The sequence below is a fragment of the Cydia splendana genome, chromosome 11 (assembly GCF_910591565.1).
Source record: "Cydia splendana chromosome 11, ilCydSple1.2, whole genome shotgun sequence".
Classification (NCBI taxonomy): domain Eukaryota; kingdom Metazoa; phylum Arthropoda; class Insecta; order Lepidoptera; family Tortricidae; genus Cydia; species Cydia splendana.
Window position 1 is genome coordinate 3816121 of NC_085970.1, and position 20563 is coordinate 3836683.

At 36.6% G+C, this 20563-nt stretch overlaps 1 protein-coding gene across 1 annotated transcript; it reads left to right on the forward strand.

Moving 5' to 3' along the window:
- Positions 1-13385: 13385 nt before the first annotated feature.
- Positions 13386-14611, forward strand: LOC134794728 (uncharacterized). The gene has a single exon (XM_063766510.1). It carries the CDS (start codon positions 13680-13682, stop codon positions 14109-14111), a length of 432 nt encoding a protein of 143 aa, XP_063622580.1. The 5' UTR covers positions 13386-13679; the 3' UTR covers positions 14112-14611.
- The last annotated feature ends 5952 nt before the right edge of the window (positions 14612-20563 follow it).

The following is a 20563-nucleotide window of genomic DNA, read 5'->3' on the forward strand; positions in this document are numbered from 1 at the left end:
GCGCCCTAATACCGGGAAAGATTGACGTTGGGCTGAATAAAAGATAATTTATAACATACTTTTACACCTCTGCCTTAAAAATCAGCTATTATATTTAGTATAGTGACGACGAACGCAGAGGTGAACATATTTATATTGAAGCAAAAACGTTAAGCGCAACGACACCATAAGTCATTTTGTTAAAGTGTTTAGTTAAATGATTGTACATGATCTTTTATATATTAATGCGAGAAAGATGTTTGGGAATGCAAGTTTATTGACATTATATATATACATTATCTAAGAAAATTTCAGTGCGCCACGAAAATAATCAGTATTTATTTAAATTAATGATATAAATAAGCTATGTGTAAAAACTATTTCAGTGGTTTGGACAGAATTATGAGATAAAAAGTTAATAATACGTTATAGGAAGTACTAAACTAATGATTTAGGTTAAGAACTCAGGCTCAAAACCTTATTGTTACCCTTAAAAGTTGGAAAAGCAATTTCAATTTTGTAGGTTATATACAATAAAATGGCGGTCAATGTTAAAAAGCAACGTGAACCGTTAAAATTCTTATATGCAGCATACGACTGTTATATATCTGATAAAGATACTTAAGTGAACCACTATAAAGTCCAAGTCGTTATTTCGATACACTACTGAACCTCTAAACAGTTATAAGGCAACTTGTGAACGTTTTAACAGCCGCTATGCAGACAGTCCCAATGGTAGTATAATAGGCTGCTTAGCGGTAAACATGTTCAGCGCTCAGCCGTATTATGCGCCACATGTGTTCGATTATACGTCTATTGGTTTCATAATAGTTCACTCGTTCTCCCTTATAATAAGTCAGCGAAATAAAAGCTGCTTTAGCGGTAAACATGTTCAGCGATAAGCTGTATTATGCGCCCCATGTGTTCCATTATACGTCTATTGGCTTCATAATAATTAATTCGTGCTTCCTCAAAAGGTCAGAATAATAAAAACTGCTTAGCGGTAAACATGTTCAGCTATAAGCTGTATTATGCGCCCCATGTGTTCCATTTATACGTCTATTGGCTTCATATTAGTTCACTCGTGCTCCCTTAAAAGTCAGCGTAATAAAAGCTGCTTAGCGGTAAACATGTTCAGCGATAAGCTGTATTATGCGCCACGTGTGTTCCATTATACGTCTATTGGCTTCATAATAGTTCATTCGTGCTTCCTTAAAAAGTCAGCGTAATAAAAGCTGCTTAGCGGTAAACACGTTCAGCGATAAGCTGTATTATGCGCCACATGTGTTCCATTATACGTTTATTGGCTTCATATTAGTTCACTTGTGCTCCCTTAATAAGTCAACGTAATAAAAGTCCACAATTACCTCCTTATACAGCACATGGCGTAATTTTATCCACTAAACAGACCCTATAACGGTTAAAGCATTTGATAACCCTTAAAGCTGTATAGGGTCGTAGCAAATATACCTTTATATCACTCTTTGCGTATTAATCGTAGTTTTCAGAGCCGTAATGCAGCTTTTAATCAGCCCTAAGCTATATAAATATCACTGAGATCTATTATACAGCTGTAGGACCACGAGTGTGCTCTTATAAGTGTCTTAATACGCACAGAGCGTTAGATAGAACTAAAAGTGTTTAGTTATAGAGCTATCTGTGCTACTTGGGAGGTAATGGAAAAAAGTTTCTAAGCAGCAAAGTTGCTAAATTTATCCCAGTAACACTATTAACTTAGACAACGTCAACAGTTCCACTGGTCGATCACTGAACGGGGAAACGCACGGGCAAGGCCGTTTAAAAATATACTCCAGTCTCTAACGCGGAAGACTAATTCGAATTTACATTTTATTGTTCAGCCACTAATATAATTTTAGCACTAACTTAGCTAGCTTAGTTGCAGGTCTGCTAATTAATTTTCGAATTATACGAGTAGATGCCGTAGCTCCACTTGCGCGCCATTTGGTCCGAGTCGCTTCCATTCACATCCAAGGGAGGTCGTGGGGTGCATTTCCAAATATTTAAATTATGTATTACTAAATTTACACTAACAGACATGCTAATAGGTATAGATGGTCAAGCAAATCTTGTCAGTAGAAAAAGGTGCGAAATTATAATTTTCTATGAGACGATATCCCTTCGCACCTACATTTTTCAAATTTGCTGCCTCTTTCTACTATACTGACAAGATCTGCTTGACCAACTATACACGATAATTATACAGGAGGGTATAACTATAAATATAAAAGTACTACAGATCTAGAGCAGCAGTAACACAATATCTCGAATGTTATGAAACTTGAAGTCGTGATAGACTCCACTCCGAGTATCGTCTGCTAATGAAATTGAGATTCAACAGAAAAAAAGTAGTTCAAGTTCTTTAAGTTCTTTATTTGCGTTCATGTTGTACATATGGGTATTAAATAACAAATGAGTTGTTTCAAACATGAGCCCTGCAAGGGCATAGCATTATTACTTAATCTAACTTATACCTAATACAAATAGAAATGTAAAATTGTAATCTTATTAGAATAGGTACATCTTAAAACTTATTATTTAAATATTCGTCGACAGTGTAGTAGCTTTTGTTTATAAGGGTTTCTTTTAATTTTCTTACAAATAAATGTTCTTTCTTTTCTTCCTTTATATTTTGTGGTAATTTATTATATATCTTTATGGACATTGATAGAGGGCCAGACGAATGGAGTTTTAATCGGGAGGGTGGTGGCATTAACTTTGATTTGTTTCTTAGTGTATAAGTTAGCTGTACATCTTCACGTTTGGTATATAATTCTGAATGTTTACGGACAAATTTGCATATTTCTAAGATATAGAGGCTAGGTAGGGTAAGTATTTTGTGTCCTTTAAAATGAGGTTAGTTAATCTAAGGTCTACTAGTAAGTAAGTAATAGTTTACTGGTGAAAGGATAACAGCTGTCTGTTGGAAGTATTATACATAGTTACTTTCGTATTTTTATTATTAGCCTGCATTGTTATATCTCTCTCTCTACTATTACGTATTGTTGAATTTACATTTAGAAAATATTTACATTTTAATTTGAAAAGGTACCTACTTAAATATTCGTTTGTGTAAGCATTTTCTTTGAGGCTTCCCTTTTGTAAAGGTCGTGTATTAACTAAATTTTCAGTAAACAATGGACGCGATGAACAATATTAAACTTACCTAGTACCTATAGCTTTGATTCATTAGGGTTGCTTTCATTTGACTAAAATGGCGAGACGAGATATACAAGTACCTAGAGCCTGTGCCACAGAATAAATAATAGATAGTACTAGGTACAGAAGATTCACTCTCTAACAATACGCGTCTGTTGCGATCAGGACAAATATGGCCGCTAGGTGGCGACAGCGCCACGCGCGGATTATGGCTAGCCACCAAAATTGGTGTGGAACGGATGTACTTACTGTAGCAAAGCGATGAAATCGCGGAGTGAGCCACGCGAGTGTCTAATCTGTCACGCCATCCAATACATTCCACGACTGTTCTCTTTCCGCACAGACTCTATGACATAAAATCTCCTGCATAGAAAATATTCCTTTTGACAGACCATTCATCTTGAACAAGGCCTGTTCACTTCCTAAGAAAGTTATGTCCCCAAATAATTGCGCATGTGTGCGCCTTAATCTTCTATGTGTGCGTTGGCCTCCGGGAAAAAGTTGCAAGTAATAAAAATAAAAACATTTTTCTACAGCAACATTGCTCCCAACTCTGATTTAAATTATCACGAATTTTATACAATATTAATCATAAAACGGGACTTAAAACGCTTAAAACTTAATTACATGCGATTAAGTTTTATAATGAATATTTGCTTCCAACTGTCTTTATCAATGTTCATAAAATATATGGAGGGTAGGTACGTCTACCCACCATAATAAAAAATATATTTGTCAATGACTCTGTCCAACTGCTGTGGTTAAAGTTCATAACGAAAATTTTATTTATTAACTCTTTAAATAATACATACAACGTGTACCGCTACGTACCACTTAAGACTGTAAGTCTGTACCTACATGGATTACAGCAATGCACATAGAAAATGTGCTAAATGCGGAGCAACGGCTGTTGAAGCAGCCAGAGTGAAATTTACAACTTTAGTGGGTTCAGAAGGAACCGAGTCATAACGCATCTGGAAAGCGTATTAATTAACCGTGAAGAAATGTATGAATACAAGTTGGAAATCTGTGTAAAATGCCGTATGTAAAGTGTAGTGTATCTGTGTGTAAAGTGTAATAGGTAGGCATGCCTAATGTTATTTGTATAAAAGGTACTGAAAACTTTGTGAATGCGCTTTATTAATGTCTATTTTTTTATTAAGTTGCCAGTTGCCAGTTTTCAGTGTATATTTTTATATGTAAAACATTTTTTAATAAATAATATATATAATGTTATAAACATAAACATGCCTTTTATTTAAATCAATTGATAATACCACAAACAAGGGGTAATATTTGCATCTTGCATATATTTCGTGATATGAAGATAACAAATATGTTTATCAACAGAATTACTACCTACCAATACCCGCCAGGCTAAACCGGTTGTCAACTTTAGTTCCATTGGTACACAAAGACGGCGCCACTAGTATAAACGTATAAACGGTTGGGGACATTTTTTTGTATGGAGTTACCGTTCTTCTCCTAGTGAGTATTATATTCTTTGATCTTGAAACTCGATTTAAGTAATTCAAGGCTCTCCGTGGCTTTGAATTAGAAACTTGGAATGTTATATTTCAGGAGATTTTTCCACGTAGGTACTACTGCGTGTTCCTTTCATGATCCAAATATCTTAACAAGTGGTAGATTTTAAAACTGTCGGGTATAGTCAGCCAAGAAAGTGGTTTACCACTTTTCGACCCTATCATCTGATTGATAGAGTCGAAAAGTGGTAAACCACTTTCTTGGCTGACCGTACACCCATGTGATATTTTTAACCTCTAGCCGCCCAGAGTCCTATAAAAAGGTCTCCTGGCCCCGTAGACAACATGCCAATCGCTAACGCTACGTAGCGAACGAAACGCAACTGTCACTGTCACACAAATGAGTGATAGAGCCCAAGTAACATTTTAGTCCTATAATTTTAGTTTTTATCGCTAAAAGCTTGTATAGACGTCGTATTAAGGTTTCAGAGATGACCACCTGTCGTATAAAAGCGCTTGGCAACACCTTTTTGCTCTATAGGCTTATACAGCTAATATATTCTATAAGCAATTGATGTAAAGGTTTACATCATCATTTTATAGAGCCGTTACAGGCGTGTACTATAACAGGTTCAAATATAATCACTATAGAGCAATATTACTGTATAATAGTATTTGGAATCACTTTTATGCAACTAATTTGCGCTATTAAGGTTCCCTGCCAAGCCGCTATAGTTTTGTGTTTTAATAGTGACAAAAACCCAACTATACAACGATTTTAGGATATAGTGGCTTTAGAGATGACTGCTATAGTACATAATACTTTAGTAGTTTGCGCTATTAAGGTTCCCTGCAAGCCGCTATAGTTTTGTGTTTTAACAGTGAGAAAAACCCAACTATACAACGATTTTAGGATATAGTGGCTTTAGAGATCACTGCTATAGTACATAATACTTTAGTAGTTTGCGCTATTAAGGTTCCCTGCAAGCCGCTATAGTTTTGTGTTTAAACAGTGACAAAAACCCAACTATACAACGATTATAGGATATAGTGGCTTTAGAGATCACTGCTATAGTACATAATACTTTAGTAGTCATATGAATACTATTATAGAACTGTTTTGCTCTATAGTAGCGTTTTTGGGACATATTTATAGCGTTAAAAAGCACTTTAGTAGTTTTAAAATCCCTATTATATCTCATCGCTGTAAACGTCACAATGACTCTTTTATATCACAAAACTGTTGTATAGTGGTTTTGTTTTTTCTTTTAAAAGACAACAGCGTTATAGCTGAGTTTTTATGTCTTTTATAAACCGAGTTAGATACATAAAGGTAGAAAACGACTACTTGTAAATGATCAATTTGATCTGTAATGGCTACTTATATCTTGCTTATATAAGTTCAGGCCTAAGCCACATAATGTGGTTCCGTACAAAATATTTTTATATTTTAATGAATTGATAAAAAAGACCCCAGTGATATTAGTGATTGTAGGTGAGATTTATCATCAATGATTTAATACAAGCATAAAATCGTGACGGTTTAGATATTTATCGACATCCATTATTAGCACATTTTTTTTACCAATCTCATTGAAAAAGGAAACAACAGTAATGACTACATCTAAATTAAAAAAAAATCCTATATCTTTCTAAAGAGTTTGTAGGTGCAACTGGGTCACAGCAAAATTCTTTTGGAACCCTAATTTTAATCATGATGGCGGTGAATATTTCCTCCTAAGTTCTATAGTTAGCCTATAAAAGCGTCGGATTTACTTCTTGGCTGTATAGTAGTAACTATGGTGAATATCATAATATTTTATTAAATTATTTTATTAAAAACATAAATAAATCGAGGGGGCATTTAAAATTCCTCATTAACCTAATACTATTCTAACGGTAAAACTTCCGTCCCATATACTTTTTGCACTAAAGACCGAATTATTCGACACCTAAATGGCGCATATTAATATAACGTCTTTATTTATCACCATTTTACTTAGTACCGTTTTTGTGAAGTAAACACACAACAAGTAGTAAAGGAACTATGAATTCTACAATAGTATAAAAAAGCACTATAATAGAATTTCAAATACTACTATAGTATAAAACAAGCACTATAATGGAATCTCAAATGCTACTATAGTATAAATTAACACTATAATGGCGTTTCTGACAACAAATTAGCACAAGAGTCATGCATTACATCACTTTTATAGACCTAAAACGTCACGGCTGACACTGCTACAGGTCTACTATATCACTGAATGGCACTAAAGATACGCCATTTCGGCTTTATACAACCTTCTTAGGTCTTTTATAGGACCTTAGGTGGTATTTAGGAAACGTTCTATTGACCACTATAGTACCACAAATTGTTACTTGGGAGAGACACAAAGCGATTCGATGGCGAAGCGCAAGCGATCGTCACCTTGGCTAGGGGGCTAATCATAAATTACGTCATTTCAAATTAGGGGGGGGGGGGTCTGGACATCGGATGATGGTAGCATGACGTAGGAGGAAACGGGGTCATTCGAAGCATGATTTTTGGATGATTTTAGGGGGGGGGGGGGGGGGGTCAAAATAGTCAAAAAACGATGACGTAATTTATGGACAGCCCCTAGGCCGCCTGTTCCATTCTAATTTCAATCTTTGTTTTGACAAATCAAAATTGCATTTTTCTTGGCAAGTTTTGACGTCTGGGCGGCTAGAGGTTAAACCTGCATACGTCCATAGGCTACGCGGTAACTTCTTTACAACAAGCAGGGTATAAGTATGTTAAGAAAACAAAAATAAAATTCAAATAAATCTTCAGATATAAGCTGTGTTCCAGTTCAAAGAATAAGGGATGAAAGATGGGACGGAGACACAATACGCTGATTTTGAATTGAATAAAGACGCAAAGTTCAAACGCCTTTGTTGTTATCAAGTTAGTTTGCTCCAGATTTAGGGTGAGACCAAAAAAATGTACAGCTGCAAAAACGACAAGATTCTTTAAAAACATCTTATGTACATGTTAGTAGGAGGCGATTTAAGACTTATTGAAAAATGTTCATCATCTTACAATTGCGATAGAAATTGCGCTTGCGAGACGGCATTGGTTGTAATTCGTAACAATAGGTAGTTTTTAGGGTTCCGTACCCAAAGGGTAAAACGGGACCCTATTACTAAGACTCCGCTGTCCGTCCGTCCGTCCGTCTGTCACCAGGCTGTATCTCACGAACCGTGATAGCTAGACAGTTGAAATTTTCACAGATGATGTATTTCTGTTGCCGCTATAACAACAAATACTAAAAACAGAATAAAATAAAGACTTAAGTGGGGCTCCCATACAACAAACGGGATTTTTGACCGAAGTTAAGCAACGTCGGGCGGGGTCAGTACTTGGATGGGTGACCGTTTTCTTTTTTGCCGTTTTTTGCATTATCGTACGGAACCCTTCGTGCGCGAGTCCGACTCGCACTAGCCCGGTTTTTTTTGTAGGTTTCAATGGCAGGATATTCTAAAGGGAACCATGGTTGTTATAAGATTGAAAATCGATTACTTATGGGCCGTTTTCTTCGAAGCTATTACTATTGTAGAGCCCTTTAGGTAGGTACGTATATATATATATATATATATATATATATATATATATATATATATATATATATATATATATATATATATATATATATATATATAGGAATAGTATAAAGTAAACGCAGAAATTCGCTTCTACCATCTAGTCTACTCAAACCATTGAGTACTCCTACTACTCCTACACAATTGGTCCTTCGAATCGGGTAACAAGAAAATTGCTAGAGTGTGCCTAATCTAACTCTGCACTGACTTTGACTTGAAGGACTTGACTAAGTGTGGAATTGCTACAATAAACGTCATAGGTATTTTTTATAGAAATTTGACGTTTATGTTGCCACTTACATTACATGCTTTGTCATTGTAGTCTGTGCAGAGTTAGCTTCGTCCGACTCTACATTTTACACATCATTACTTATTTATGTAGTTGTGTATTCCTCAGTGTAGTCATTGTATATAGTTTCCACTTCTAGAGCTCTCGAGGATGTACATTTATCCCTCACCTGTCAACAAGCTAACAAATAAATGCCAACAGAACAAGGGCAGAAACTCAAATGAATTCCAATTTCATTCAACGACAGAACGTCGACCTTGTTTTGACTGGGTTACTGAGACTGACGTTAATGAGAATAATGGGACAAACAAGATGGTTTGTGGCTCAGGCATGGTAAACAAAGTAAGTAGGCAGGTTGCAAGAGAGGCTGGACACAGCATAATGTCTCCATTGAATTTGGAGTAGACACATATGAGACTTCACTCACACCACACCACCACAGACGTTTTCCTTTACTGAAAACACAAAGTTATCAAAATTATATTTTTATTTTGCAGAGACCACTGCTCACCATGCTGTTTGCCGCCATCGTAATACCAATATAGGTAGTATTAAACTTTTTTCCTAGGACTGGTTTAACTGTCGTCAACTGTGGGGGGCGTAGGGGTAAAGGTTTCCCCTTATTAATTTTAATGAAGCAAGCATGGTTCAACGCTCGTGGCATTATCGTTAAAAGCTTCAGCTTTTGAGCTAAATTGTTTGATGGAACTTAGTACTTAAAGTAAGTAAGTACTTAAACGATTTTAGCATGCATGACATAAAGGTCTTGAACTTGAGCAAGATCTAATAAACTTTATGTGATTTTAAAATATTGTGATCAGTACTTAGCTACGTAGATATTTCTGAATAATTTATGTTAAAAGCTGCTCCCATATAATCGGAGTTACGCCCTCATTTTAAATTAATGACTTGAATACAAAACTTCGATCCGCTCTATTTTATTTGTATTACAATTTTTAGCAACAAAAACTAGTACCCGCTAAATACTACTCACATTCACTGGAATCCTAAATAATTTGTGCCTAGTAAGTGCAGTCAGACTCTTACTAAACGCAGTTACTTTTAGAACTTTAGATGGAATTTTTTAGGTGTCCGAATGTTACGACTACAGTTCGAATCGAATACCTACTCAATTGAACGACTCCGAGAGACAGAGATGTCTTAATTCCGTGTGAAGCCCTTGACAATGCTCTACAATACTCTACATTTTCTCTGCATCTGCCGAAAGGGCGCGGTTTCTCACAATTGTGTGGGGGCATTGATAGCTTGCGTGAGTTATGGGAACCGACCGTGACACTGACACCTTCTATATGATGTATTATGACAATCAGTGTGAGACGAATGTAACGATTACAAACATAGTTATATATGTACCTAACGCAGTGCAATTAAGTCTTAAAGTAAGGTACCTGTACCTACCTAAAAACAAGCGTATTTTTTTTTATGTACAATAATGTATTATGTAGGTATAATAATGTTTGTTGATAATTCGGGTACATGGTACATTTTACAAAGGTTTTCATCATACCGTTGTCTCGTCTGGAGGTAGGTAAATTGATTACGGTACGGTTAGATGTTGATGAATAATTTGGAGCTTCAATATGTTATGAAAGATACCGATAGCAAGCAAGCTAGGATAACGTGTGGAGACAATGATGATGATATTTTTATGAAATGTAAACACAAAATGTGGGGGTAACATTAAATAGGTAAGGTCATTAGTGAAAATGATGTTGAAAACCTGAAATATAGTAATACCTAATAGTTTCATTATCGTTAGCAGTGATTTAATAAATTACATGTATCATAAAGTTATTACATACCTCGTTTACGGCAATTATAAAATCACAATTAGTTTTTGCCTCGGCTATATTATCATTCAGCCGGAAAGCCATTTTGATTAAACTTAGGTACATTAGTATACTTAATCGTTATCTGTAAACGGAAATTAAACGGGAATCGATTACAGTGTTTCAAGTCAATATTTCTGCTGCTGATTGTACCAGTCACCGACATAAGTCTGTGAATTAAAATGTACCTAATCGCCACGTTGTTTAATCTGAATCGCGCGAAAACTTCGGTAATTTGTTTGACCTGGGCTTCTAGCCAAAGTTACAATCGCTATCGCTTCGACAACGAAAAGCATTATGTCTCTCTATCACTCTTCTATATTAGTGTGACAGTGACAGCTGCGTTTCGATCGCTACGGAGCGTAAGCGATTGGCGTCTTGGCTACGCGGCCTGACGCTTCAAAATTTTCACGAGCCTAGAGTCACTCTGTGTCGCTACCACGAACGTAAAGTTTACTTTCGAAACAGGACGAAATTAAAAGATGTAATGTATAGGTGAAATGATTGTGTATTTTATTTCATTTGTCTACCAAATCTCTTCCTGCGGGCTTAGCAAGGTTATATCATATTGCGCGTGGAATCTACTGTCGTCTTTTAACGATAGTCGTATTTTTATCGTTTTGCTGAACATGGTTACGGGCTACGATAAGAATACCACGTCGATATCGTATAAAGTTATCCACTATCATTCGTAAGTGACCACGATTGTCTATGCCTAGAGTTTATGAAAAATCCATTTAATGCCTGGCTTTATTAAAATGTCGGACGTGTGTCGGACGATGTTTGAAAACGAATAGTTAGTTTTATTACTACACTTCCAAATTGAAAAATGTTTAAATGAGTGACAGCTTTATACAAATTGACTTACATTATAACATGCACGGATAATCGTGTTTTCTCAACTGACAATTCACTTGACATTGACAAGCATCGCGTACGCGCATGATTCAGTGAATTTAGTGAAAATACAAACCAAGTCGAAGAAAAATACTGATTTGCGCTGATTTAAACCTAATAAGTATTGCATTCCCAGATTATATATCCCAGAGATAACTACTTATCATACATAACTATCAAACAATGGGTAGGTACATATCTCAATGCATAATACAGCCGCACTCATACTTATTCAAAAAAGGAAAAGTTACTAAGACAGTCCTTGTGGAAAGTCACAGTTTTTTATGTCTAATACTTAATTCAGTGCTCAAAAGAACTTACCTTCTGTTTACAGCATCTACAAACTGCTCGAGGTTCAGGCTTACAGTAGTGTGGCCAATCCAGTCAGTAGTGCTCCAATGGACAAGCCATGATCTTGACTATATAGTCCCACGTTGGTAGTTAATTGCCATCAGCTAGCAGGTGTAACTGTTACACACCAGCAGCTGCTGCTGCTGCTGGTGGTGTAGGTGTGCTGCTGGTGTGGTGTATACTGTTAGAACCTAAAACAAATAAGTACCTAATTACAGTACCGGCCAATAATATATCACCTCCATGCTTTTACGGTATAACTTTTTTTTATATTTGTGAGTGACTTCCACAGCTTTAGGTAGTTTAGTAGTATTCCTTGTCCAGTGATGAGAAAAATTGGTCTATGTAATGATTTTTTCATAGAGGTTTTTTGTTTTAATGTATGGTCAACTTCATTATTTTTAACCCCTGGAGCGCCCCAGAATTACCGTAGTATGGAACTCCTATACCAGTTACCAGCACACGTGTCTGTTTAGGGCGCTCCACGGGTTAAAGAGCTTTTTTAGTAATATGCTGAGTCTCTTATTGTAGTTCACAGTATTTCAGTATTCATAATATCTTATACCTTTAAACGAGCAATTCTTGTATATTTATTTATTTATATGTATATATATTTCGGGGATATCGGAAACGGCTCCAACGATTTCGATGAAATTTGCTATATGGGGGTTTTCGGGGGCGAAAAATCAATCTAGCTAGGTCTCATCTCTGGAAAAACATGCATATTTATATAAAATGACTAGTAAAATATGAAATCTACAGACTAACCTACTACAAGTTCATACAAAAACACACAAAGGTGATATGTTATTGACCGGTACTGTAAATCTAATTTTGTCAAGTAGATTTTCCCCCTGGAGGTTAGGATATGAATGTTGAAGTAAATAGTAGCTTAAGTAACCTCTGTTAGTAGGTTAGTAGCATAAGTAAGACAGTACATATAATAATGAGGCCGGTACCTAGTATTGAAGAGTTTAGTAGCATTGTCATTAAGACGTCTGTTTTACATAGAATCAATGATTTCAAATATAATAGGGTCTATGCATAGAATACATATTAACTTTATAAGAAACACTGCAATTTTATAGCTTTACCTTTGAGATGTTTTGGTAGGTAACCCATCACCGTTTTGAAGCTCGGCGTTAAATTCGGCACATAAGTAAATGCACTGCACACTCCTTACGCACTCTGTAAATATGCCGAAACTCTTCGTCCGTCATATTAAATGGGCTGCAAGTGTTTCTTAAAGCTGTTTACGATATTTTTCTTCAACAGCAGCCTCGAGTAGGAATAATAAAATTTGACTTCCCTGCGAAGAAAATATTGACAATATTATATACAGCGGAACATTGTAACTAATAACTCTCAATATAATCATAGAAAAACTGATATTTACCTGTAATTTATACCTTAAAATATGATTATTCACTACTTTTGCTTTCACGACAAGGCTTATCGTCATCTAAGAAGCACGTAGTTAAAATTAACTAAGTTGAACTGTCAAAATGGGACAATCTGTCAAATTATCCACATCTTATCCAACGACCATGTTATGCAAATTGTCTTCTATCATCTACCGCTGTCAAATGTGGATAACTCCATATATCGTCTGCAACCATAGTATGGATGATAAAACCGACGATAACGGCCGTTTTATCCACACCTATTGCGTGATAACTACCTTGTCGTACAACCTTGCTAAGCCCGCTGCTCGGAAAATTCGTTGCATCTAGGTCTGTCTAAGCCTGGCCGAAAGCTACAAAGTTGCAAGATCAAGTGTCTGACCCCATCAACCTACAGCCGGCGAGCCTCCGAGACTTGAGTGAATGCAAAATAACGATCTCGGGCGAGCACCTCCGAGTATCGCGAGGTTATATATATGAGCCCGTCGGGACACCTCTCCTCAGTCCGTACGAACCTGCCCGACAGAGCGCACGCCCCGCGGCTCTCGCTGCCGGTAACAACAACATTCAAGGCAAACAACGTTTGTTATGTGAACTTGTGTCTCGTGGAACTCAAAACAGTGATATGCCAACCGATATTATGTCAGTCTCGTGTCGCGCCGAGCGCTTCGGCCAAAGTTACACCAAGAAATCATGCGACGCGGAGGTGAAATCCGGCTTCGTGGTCCTTTCAGGGCTAGGGAGGATACGACAGGACGTCAGAGTGGTGGTGTATAGGACATCTTTAGAGCACTTCGTCGTGATCTATCCCAGGAAGCGTCTGTCGAAGCCCATCGGTGTCGTTAACCTGAGGAATACATCAGTCGAGCGCGCTGAACAAGAGATGGGTTTAGTCGTGCGACAAAAGGGTTACGACAATGCGATATCCGCGAAGTTTTTGTGTGCTGAACGAGATGTGGACTCCTGGATAACGGCGCTCAGCGCACGAGTGTCGCCTTCGTGCCAACAGCAGACGAGCCTGCCGGTGCTCGTCGAGGAGGAAGCCTTCGACAACTGAACATAAGACTAAACTGTGTTGTTGGTAACTTCATACCGCCGCGGCGGCGGACCGAATCGCGCCAGTTGCAGTTGCATCACGACATCGATTATCCGGATTCGGTTTGACGGATAATGTTTAGCACGAACGAGAAACGAGGTTATGTTTGTTTTGCAAGATCGAAAGTGAAAGCTCGTTTTTTGCGGGCGCAATGAAAGTGTTCTTAATCATCGTACTCGTGTCGCGTGAGTCACGGGTCGCATTGTGTCTATAAACAATCTCCGACGTTGTGAAACATGCCTAATGTGAGGATTCAAACTCTGGGAATATTCGCAACATAGAAAACATAATACGAGAGACTCAAAAGACCACAACATGGCATTCCTTGAAGTGCAATTTCCACTTAATTTAAAATCAAATGAAATGTTTTTCTACATAATTGTTCATATCTGTAATATCTTGTAAATTGTAGTCTGTTTATAGGTAAACGAAGTAATCGTATCTCTAAGTAGAACCGAAAATATAGGTCGTTTTCATTGTAAACAGCTTAAATGATAAGGTAAATCCTTTGAACGAATGTTGCTTTTAGCAAATGCCTGTCTTCTTTTATTCTCTAATATCATTAGGTAATTGTAGTCGTTATACATTGCCAAAGCTCATAAAGTGTAATAGTCATTGTCATTACCATTAAGGTATACGAGTTAGGTACTTATTCTAAAACAAGGATCATAAATTAAAATCCTTTTATATGAGTTTTATACCTACTTCACATTCCATCATTTTCATTTCTGGAATATATTTCTGTAATGTAAGGAAATCCCGCTCGCTAACTGCCCCAGAGTTATGTAAACCACAACTTAGATAAAAGGCAAATGAATTTCTATTTAAATTAATTGTCAATTATAAACTTGATAACTGTTTCAAAAGACCGCCATATTCTTGCAGGGGACCAATAGACAACATGATTACATGATCCTGCCAGTTTCACTTCATTTTATCTCAAATCATGGCTAGAACTAGATACAAGAAGCCTTTCAAGTCTCCCAAGTCCTACTTAGTTGGCAAACAACCGTCGTACGAAAATACTACTTCAACAAGCGTCATAACTGCACTATTTACTAAAGTGGAAAAAGGGTTTAGAAGTTAATGTACTTGGGTCATACCATACACAGATAGTTATTTGAGAAGTAAGTAATTTTTGATCAAATTCGGCAAAAAAGATTTTTTTTAAGTGTGTGTGTTTTCTACATACGACACGTTATTTCTTTTCACTGAGTTATTACAGAAACAAATTTTAACAAGAATTGTCATTATCTGTAAATCAAGACCGATTTCAGTAATCTTTGAAGGACATTTTAGTCTCTAAATGCGGTGAAGACTACACCTAAAATCTGTCTGTGGGTATTCCAGTCCACGGTGTATAAGGGCTCAGTCAGAAAATTAAGCTCCATCTCTAAAGCCCCCTCCAGACTATGCGCGTGAATCGCGGGCGAAGCCGCGAACGTGAGTGTGGAGTCGATTTCGCTGTCTGCGAAAATCGACGACACACTCGCGTTCGCGGCTTCGCGCCGCGATTCGCGCACGAGTGAGGAGGGGGCTTCAGGTCCTTTTCCTTTGTGTATGTACAAACAAGACATGAACTTGACTGCTGTGTATGACTCGCCTTAAGGCGAAAAAGTTGACGACCGTAACCGCCTTTTCATACTAGCGTAGTCCCCATTTTCCTCTCTGAATATTAACGTTATTGAAAAAAATTTGACTTAATTTGATGTAAATCAACCACAGCTATGCCACTTCGTAATTTTTTTTCTTCGGATTTTTAATTATTATAAAACTTAGGAGCATTTAAAAATTGTATGGAATTTGTTTTTCGCTCCTAACTCTATAAGATAATCACAAAGTCAAACAAAGAGGCATAGATATGGTTAATGTACAATAAATTGTGTAGTAATACTTTCTATAAAGTCAATATCTAGGGAGGAAAATGGCGACTACATTTGTATGGAGAAGCGGTTGTTCACTTTCCTCTTAAAGTTCAGTGTATTCAACTTATACCTTGAATCTGAAAGTGGGTTTAACCTGTGACCTCCGCCGGTCGCTGAAGTCGTAAAATTAGCGACAAAGAGTCTCATGTAGGTGGGCATACCTATTTAAAATGGTACCAAAATATGTGTTAGAATGGGGAATTTTTATATTATTTCTGCTCAGAATCACGAGCTTTTTTTTTTCATTTTTACGTGTTTTACTGAGAAAAAATTGTTCCCTAAATTTTACCGTAACAAAACAAAAAAAAATTAGGAAATTTTGGGCCACTTTTTTTCTCGTATTAGGATCGAAAGAGCTCGTGATTCTGAGTGGAAATATTAATACAAAAATTGTAATATCTAAAATGCAAGTTGGGGGTAAGTAGTTAAAAGTACAACTTTAAATGGAATGCCCAATGTACCTAGTAGTTGGATGTGCAAGACGAGAGAGTAAGAGTAGATAAAAATAATAAGTAAAACATAAGACCTGCACCAAAGAAGGCCCATCGTTATTTTTTTTTCTTATGTTTAATATGAACTTGCAGTTTTTTTCTATGGTACTAGCAAACATGGACCACAATTTGAACTCATTCACACATAAAAGTCATTTTGAAAGTAGCCTTCTTTGGCGCAGGTACCTTACCATATTCCTTTGATAAATATGTATCTACTGCAAAGAGAAAAATAAAAAATCTTGTTACTGTAAGTGAAAAATAATCGTGATGAATTTTGCGAGGGGTTTAGACTCTCAATGTGTTAACTATGTAGACATCCGGCAAAATAAAATACCTACTTTTTTGTATGACATAAAAACAAATACTAAGAGTTGAAATGTAAATATTTGTTTAGCCCATAATTTAGTCATGTGTTCTTTTAAAGTCTAATTTATGTCTACATTTATACCTAAGGGTAACATTCCATTTCTGACCGCAGCTGCACTACTAGTACGAACGCGTCGGTGTTATTGTCAATTTCCATAGTAAAATGAATTGTAGTCCTGCTGTCGTTGGAAATGGACTGTCACCTGAATAAGTACCTATTTATTTAACTATGTTCCTGTAGCTACTGTCAATTCCTCAGGCCAAAACGGGTCATATACTCATGCGTTATGATGTTGTAGTTAGATATTGTCATTTGTTGTTCTATTTTTTAAATAGAAAACATTAATGTGATACACAAATGTGTGATTGTTTTATACGTATAGTAATTATATACCTACCTATAAGTAGTATTTTAATAAATAAATGAAATTATAGCTGAGTGTTCCATTTACTGAACTTTGCCCGCAACTTTGTCCGCGCAAAAATAGTTAAGCTAATCATGTCTTTAAGCAGCATAGCGCTTAAAACTCTCTTTATTAAAACCCTTATGTAACTTTATTCCTTAAAAAAGTGTTTAATCCATCTCAGCTGCATGTGCAGCTTAAAAACTTCCCTAGTCCCAAATTTCATCAAAACTCGTACAGTCATCATCAAAAGTGCCGGTTCAGAGGGGCTACCGCGAAAACCGAAATTAGCAAATTGCGGGGATCTTTCTCTTTTAGAGTGACAGAGAACTTCGATTTTCCCGGTTATAGCACAGACTACGCGTAAATACAAATACCTACCTTAACAGTTTTGAATGATTCTCGGTTAGTTTTACTAGACTTAGGTACATCGACCAGTATGTCTACCATCAGTTTTTACATAGACATAACGCTCACGTCTACGTAATTTACTTTCTGTATCTCGCTTGCACTAATACGCGAGTGCGAGCGAGATGCATAGAAAGTAAGTTACGTAAACGTGAGAGTATATGTCAATGTCAAAACTGATGGTAGACGTACAGACGGAGTGTAGACCGAGCGCGGTTTACACAACTGACATCCACCCGCTATCTTCAGTTACCCGTGAAAAACATGCAGAATCGACATATCCGAAGGTCGAAAACAATACAAAAGGTAATCACCACAGATATATATGTGGTAATCACGGTCCATGTAAAGGATGACTCACGCTACACCGTGCCCTGCCCGAGCCGAGGCGTCCGACATGTTATTTTCTTGACGGCTGGTCGGTGATCACGTGGTGCTTTCCATAGAAAACGAAGCTCCGGCCCGGCCCCGGCCCGGTCTAACGTGAGTCGCGTCAATGCCATTCTCAAATAAGTGTCTCTTATATACCTATGTAGAACAATTAGACTAGGTAACAAACTAATAAATACTTTTGAACGCGAACTGTAGATATATTTATGTCTACAGTGTGTAAATCCAATACGGGCAATAAATTAAACCGGTGTCAGATACTTTTGACGCGTTAATTGTTTCATCCGCTAAGTACAGTCAACTGTAAAAGTATGGTGGTGGCTAAACGCTGTACGCGTTTAGCCAGGTAATTTGTGCATTAGGGTGATTCTTAAATTGTGTCCAAAAAACATTTTTTTTTCATAAACGTTTTAATTTTTCACATATTATTACATATATCAAAAGTACATACAAAAAGCAATTTTTTGATTCATATGGTCAAGCTTAATAGCCTCAGGAAAGGTAAGTGAAATGAGTACATAAACACGGTTGTGACAAAGTGTCCCTCAGTCGTGACATTTCGGCATTTTGGTGGCCAACTCGGCTATTTTGATTTATATAGTTATTTTAACATAGCCTAAGTCACTCCTATGATGACGACAAACCTAATGACAGCTCAGACGTTGAAATCCGTCAAACTATAAAGGCTGTAGAGCGTGACAAAGAATTCGATACACATCATACATACATACATACAAGAAAAATCCTTTTTTTTGCTTTGGCAGTCGGGCAATAACAGCAAACTATAAATTATCTGAAGCTAATAAAAATGCATTTCTGAAAAGTGCATGTGCCTCTAAATTAACCAAACGAATTAAGAATGACACGACCACGTGTCTATATGTCACGAACGTGGACTCAAAAGTCCGTGGCGGTGACAGATTTTTGAGGCCACGGTCGTGATAATTTGGAACATGTTCGATATTACATAAACATTTCCTTTGATTTTGCAAATGTTAAATAATAAGCTTAATCTGCAATGTATGAGGTATATCTTATGTTACAAACAATATCATGAAACTGCAACTTACTTTTAAAACTCTAACACGGCGGTGACGCGTTAAGGTTGACGTTTTTTCAAATGAACACAAATAAATAATTTACGGCAGAACTTCTCCCTTCAGCCATTTGTAAACCTGACAACAACAAAGTGTTGCTGTTCTAAAAAAACTTTAATAAGGCTGCCAGTAGTAAAGCTAATTTTCTACCGAGTACCGCATGTTTAAATTACCACGCGCGGTGGTGACGCGAAAATCACAAAATGTACGTTGTTTAAAAAAATATAAAATCTTTATAAATCCATACAATTTTTAAACAGTGTTGTAGAACAAGGATTAGTGTTTTATATTTGATATAAATGATTGCAAAAACACTTCATATTTTTTCTAAAAAAAAATCAAATATCACAAAATCTGGGGAAGTCACACTACACGGTCTGTGACATTTCGCACTTTTAATTTTTTTTATATGATTCTAATACTCTTAGGACAATACATTTAGGTTGACCTAAAACTAGAGGTAAATTGCTAAGTATATTGATATAGAGTTTACTTATTTTCACAAAAATACATGCTATTCTTACGTGTTACACAAAAAATGCATAAGAATAAGAATTACCAATTAGAGTTATAACAGCATTATAGCAGGATATACCTAGTGCTGATATATACAGCAATTTTAAGCAGCCAATAGGTTCGTGGTGTAAAATAGTTATTTGTACAACAAGAGATCAAAGTTTGATATTTCTTCGAGTGCTTATTTTGAGTCCCGTGCAAGCGAAAGCGTTGAGCGTAGTAAGGGATTCAAAAGCGCACGAGATGTAAATAACTTTGATCTCGTGTAGTACACAAATTTTTTCACCCTAAGCAGTGAGAACATACCTAGAGGGACAGAGATAATAGAACCCAAGTATATCGAACTTGTATTAGACCCCGCATGTTGAAATGACTATAAAGGTCACTTGAATGTCATTTTGTCTCACTCAGTGAGCAAAATGCGATTTTGCTCACTGAGTGAGACAAAATGACCCAGTGAGCAAAATCGCATTTTGCTCACTGTTTTTAAGAAGCAAAGTACCCTTGTTCGAGCTGCTGAGGTGAAAATGCAGTTATACAGAACCTTTGTGCTACTTGGGTATCGGGGGTCGAAATAATAATGCAAATATAAAACAAAATGGTTTAATCATAATTATGGCACAAGTACATAAGGTAGGTATATAGTATTATACCAGCAACTTATTCTAATTATACAGTCTTAGCCTAAGCGCGCACCACGATTTTAGTTTTTGCGACACGATTTTAGAATCGCGCTGTAATATATCGCAGAAAATTCACTGCGCGCACTGCGATGAAAAAGTCGACGATTTGTTCATTCTCAACATGGATTTC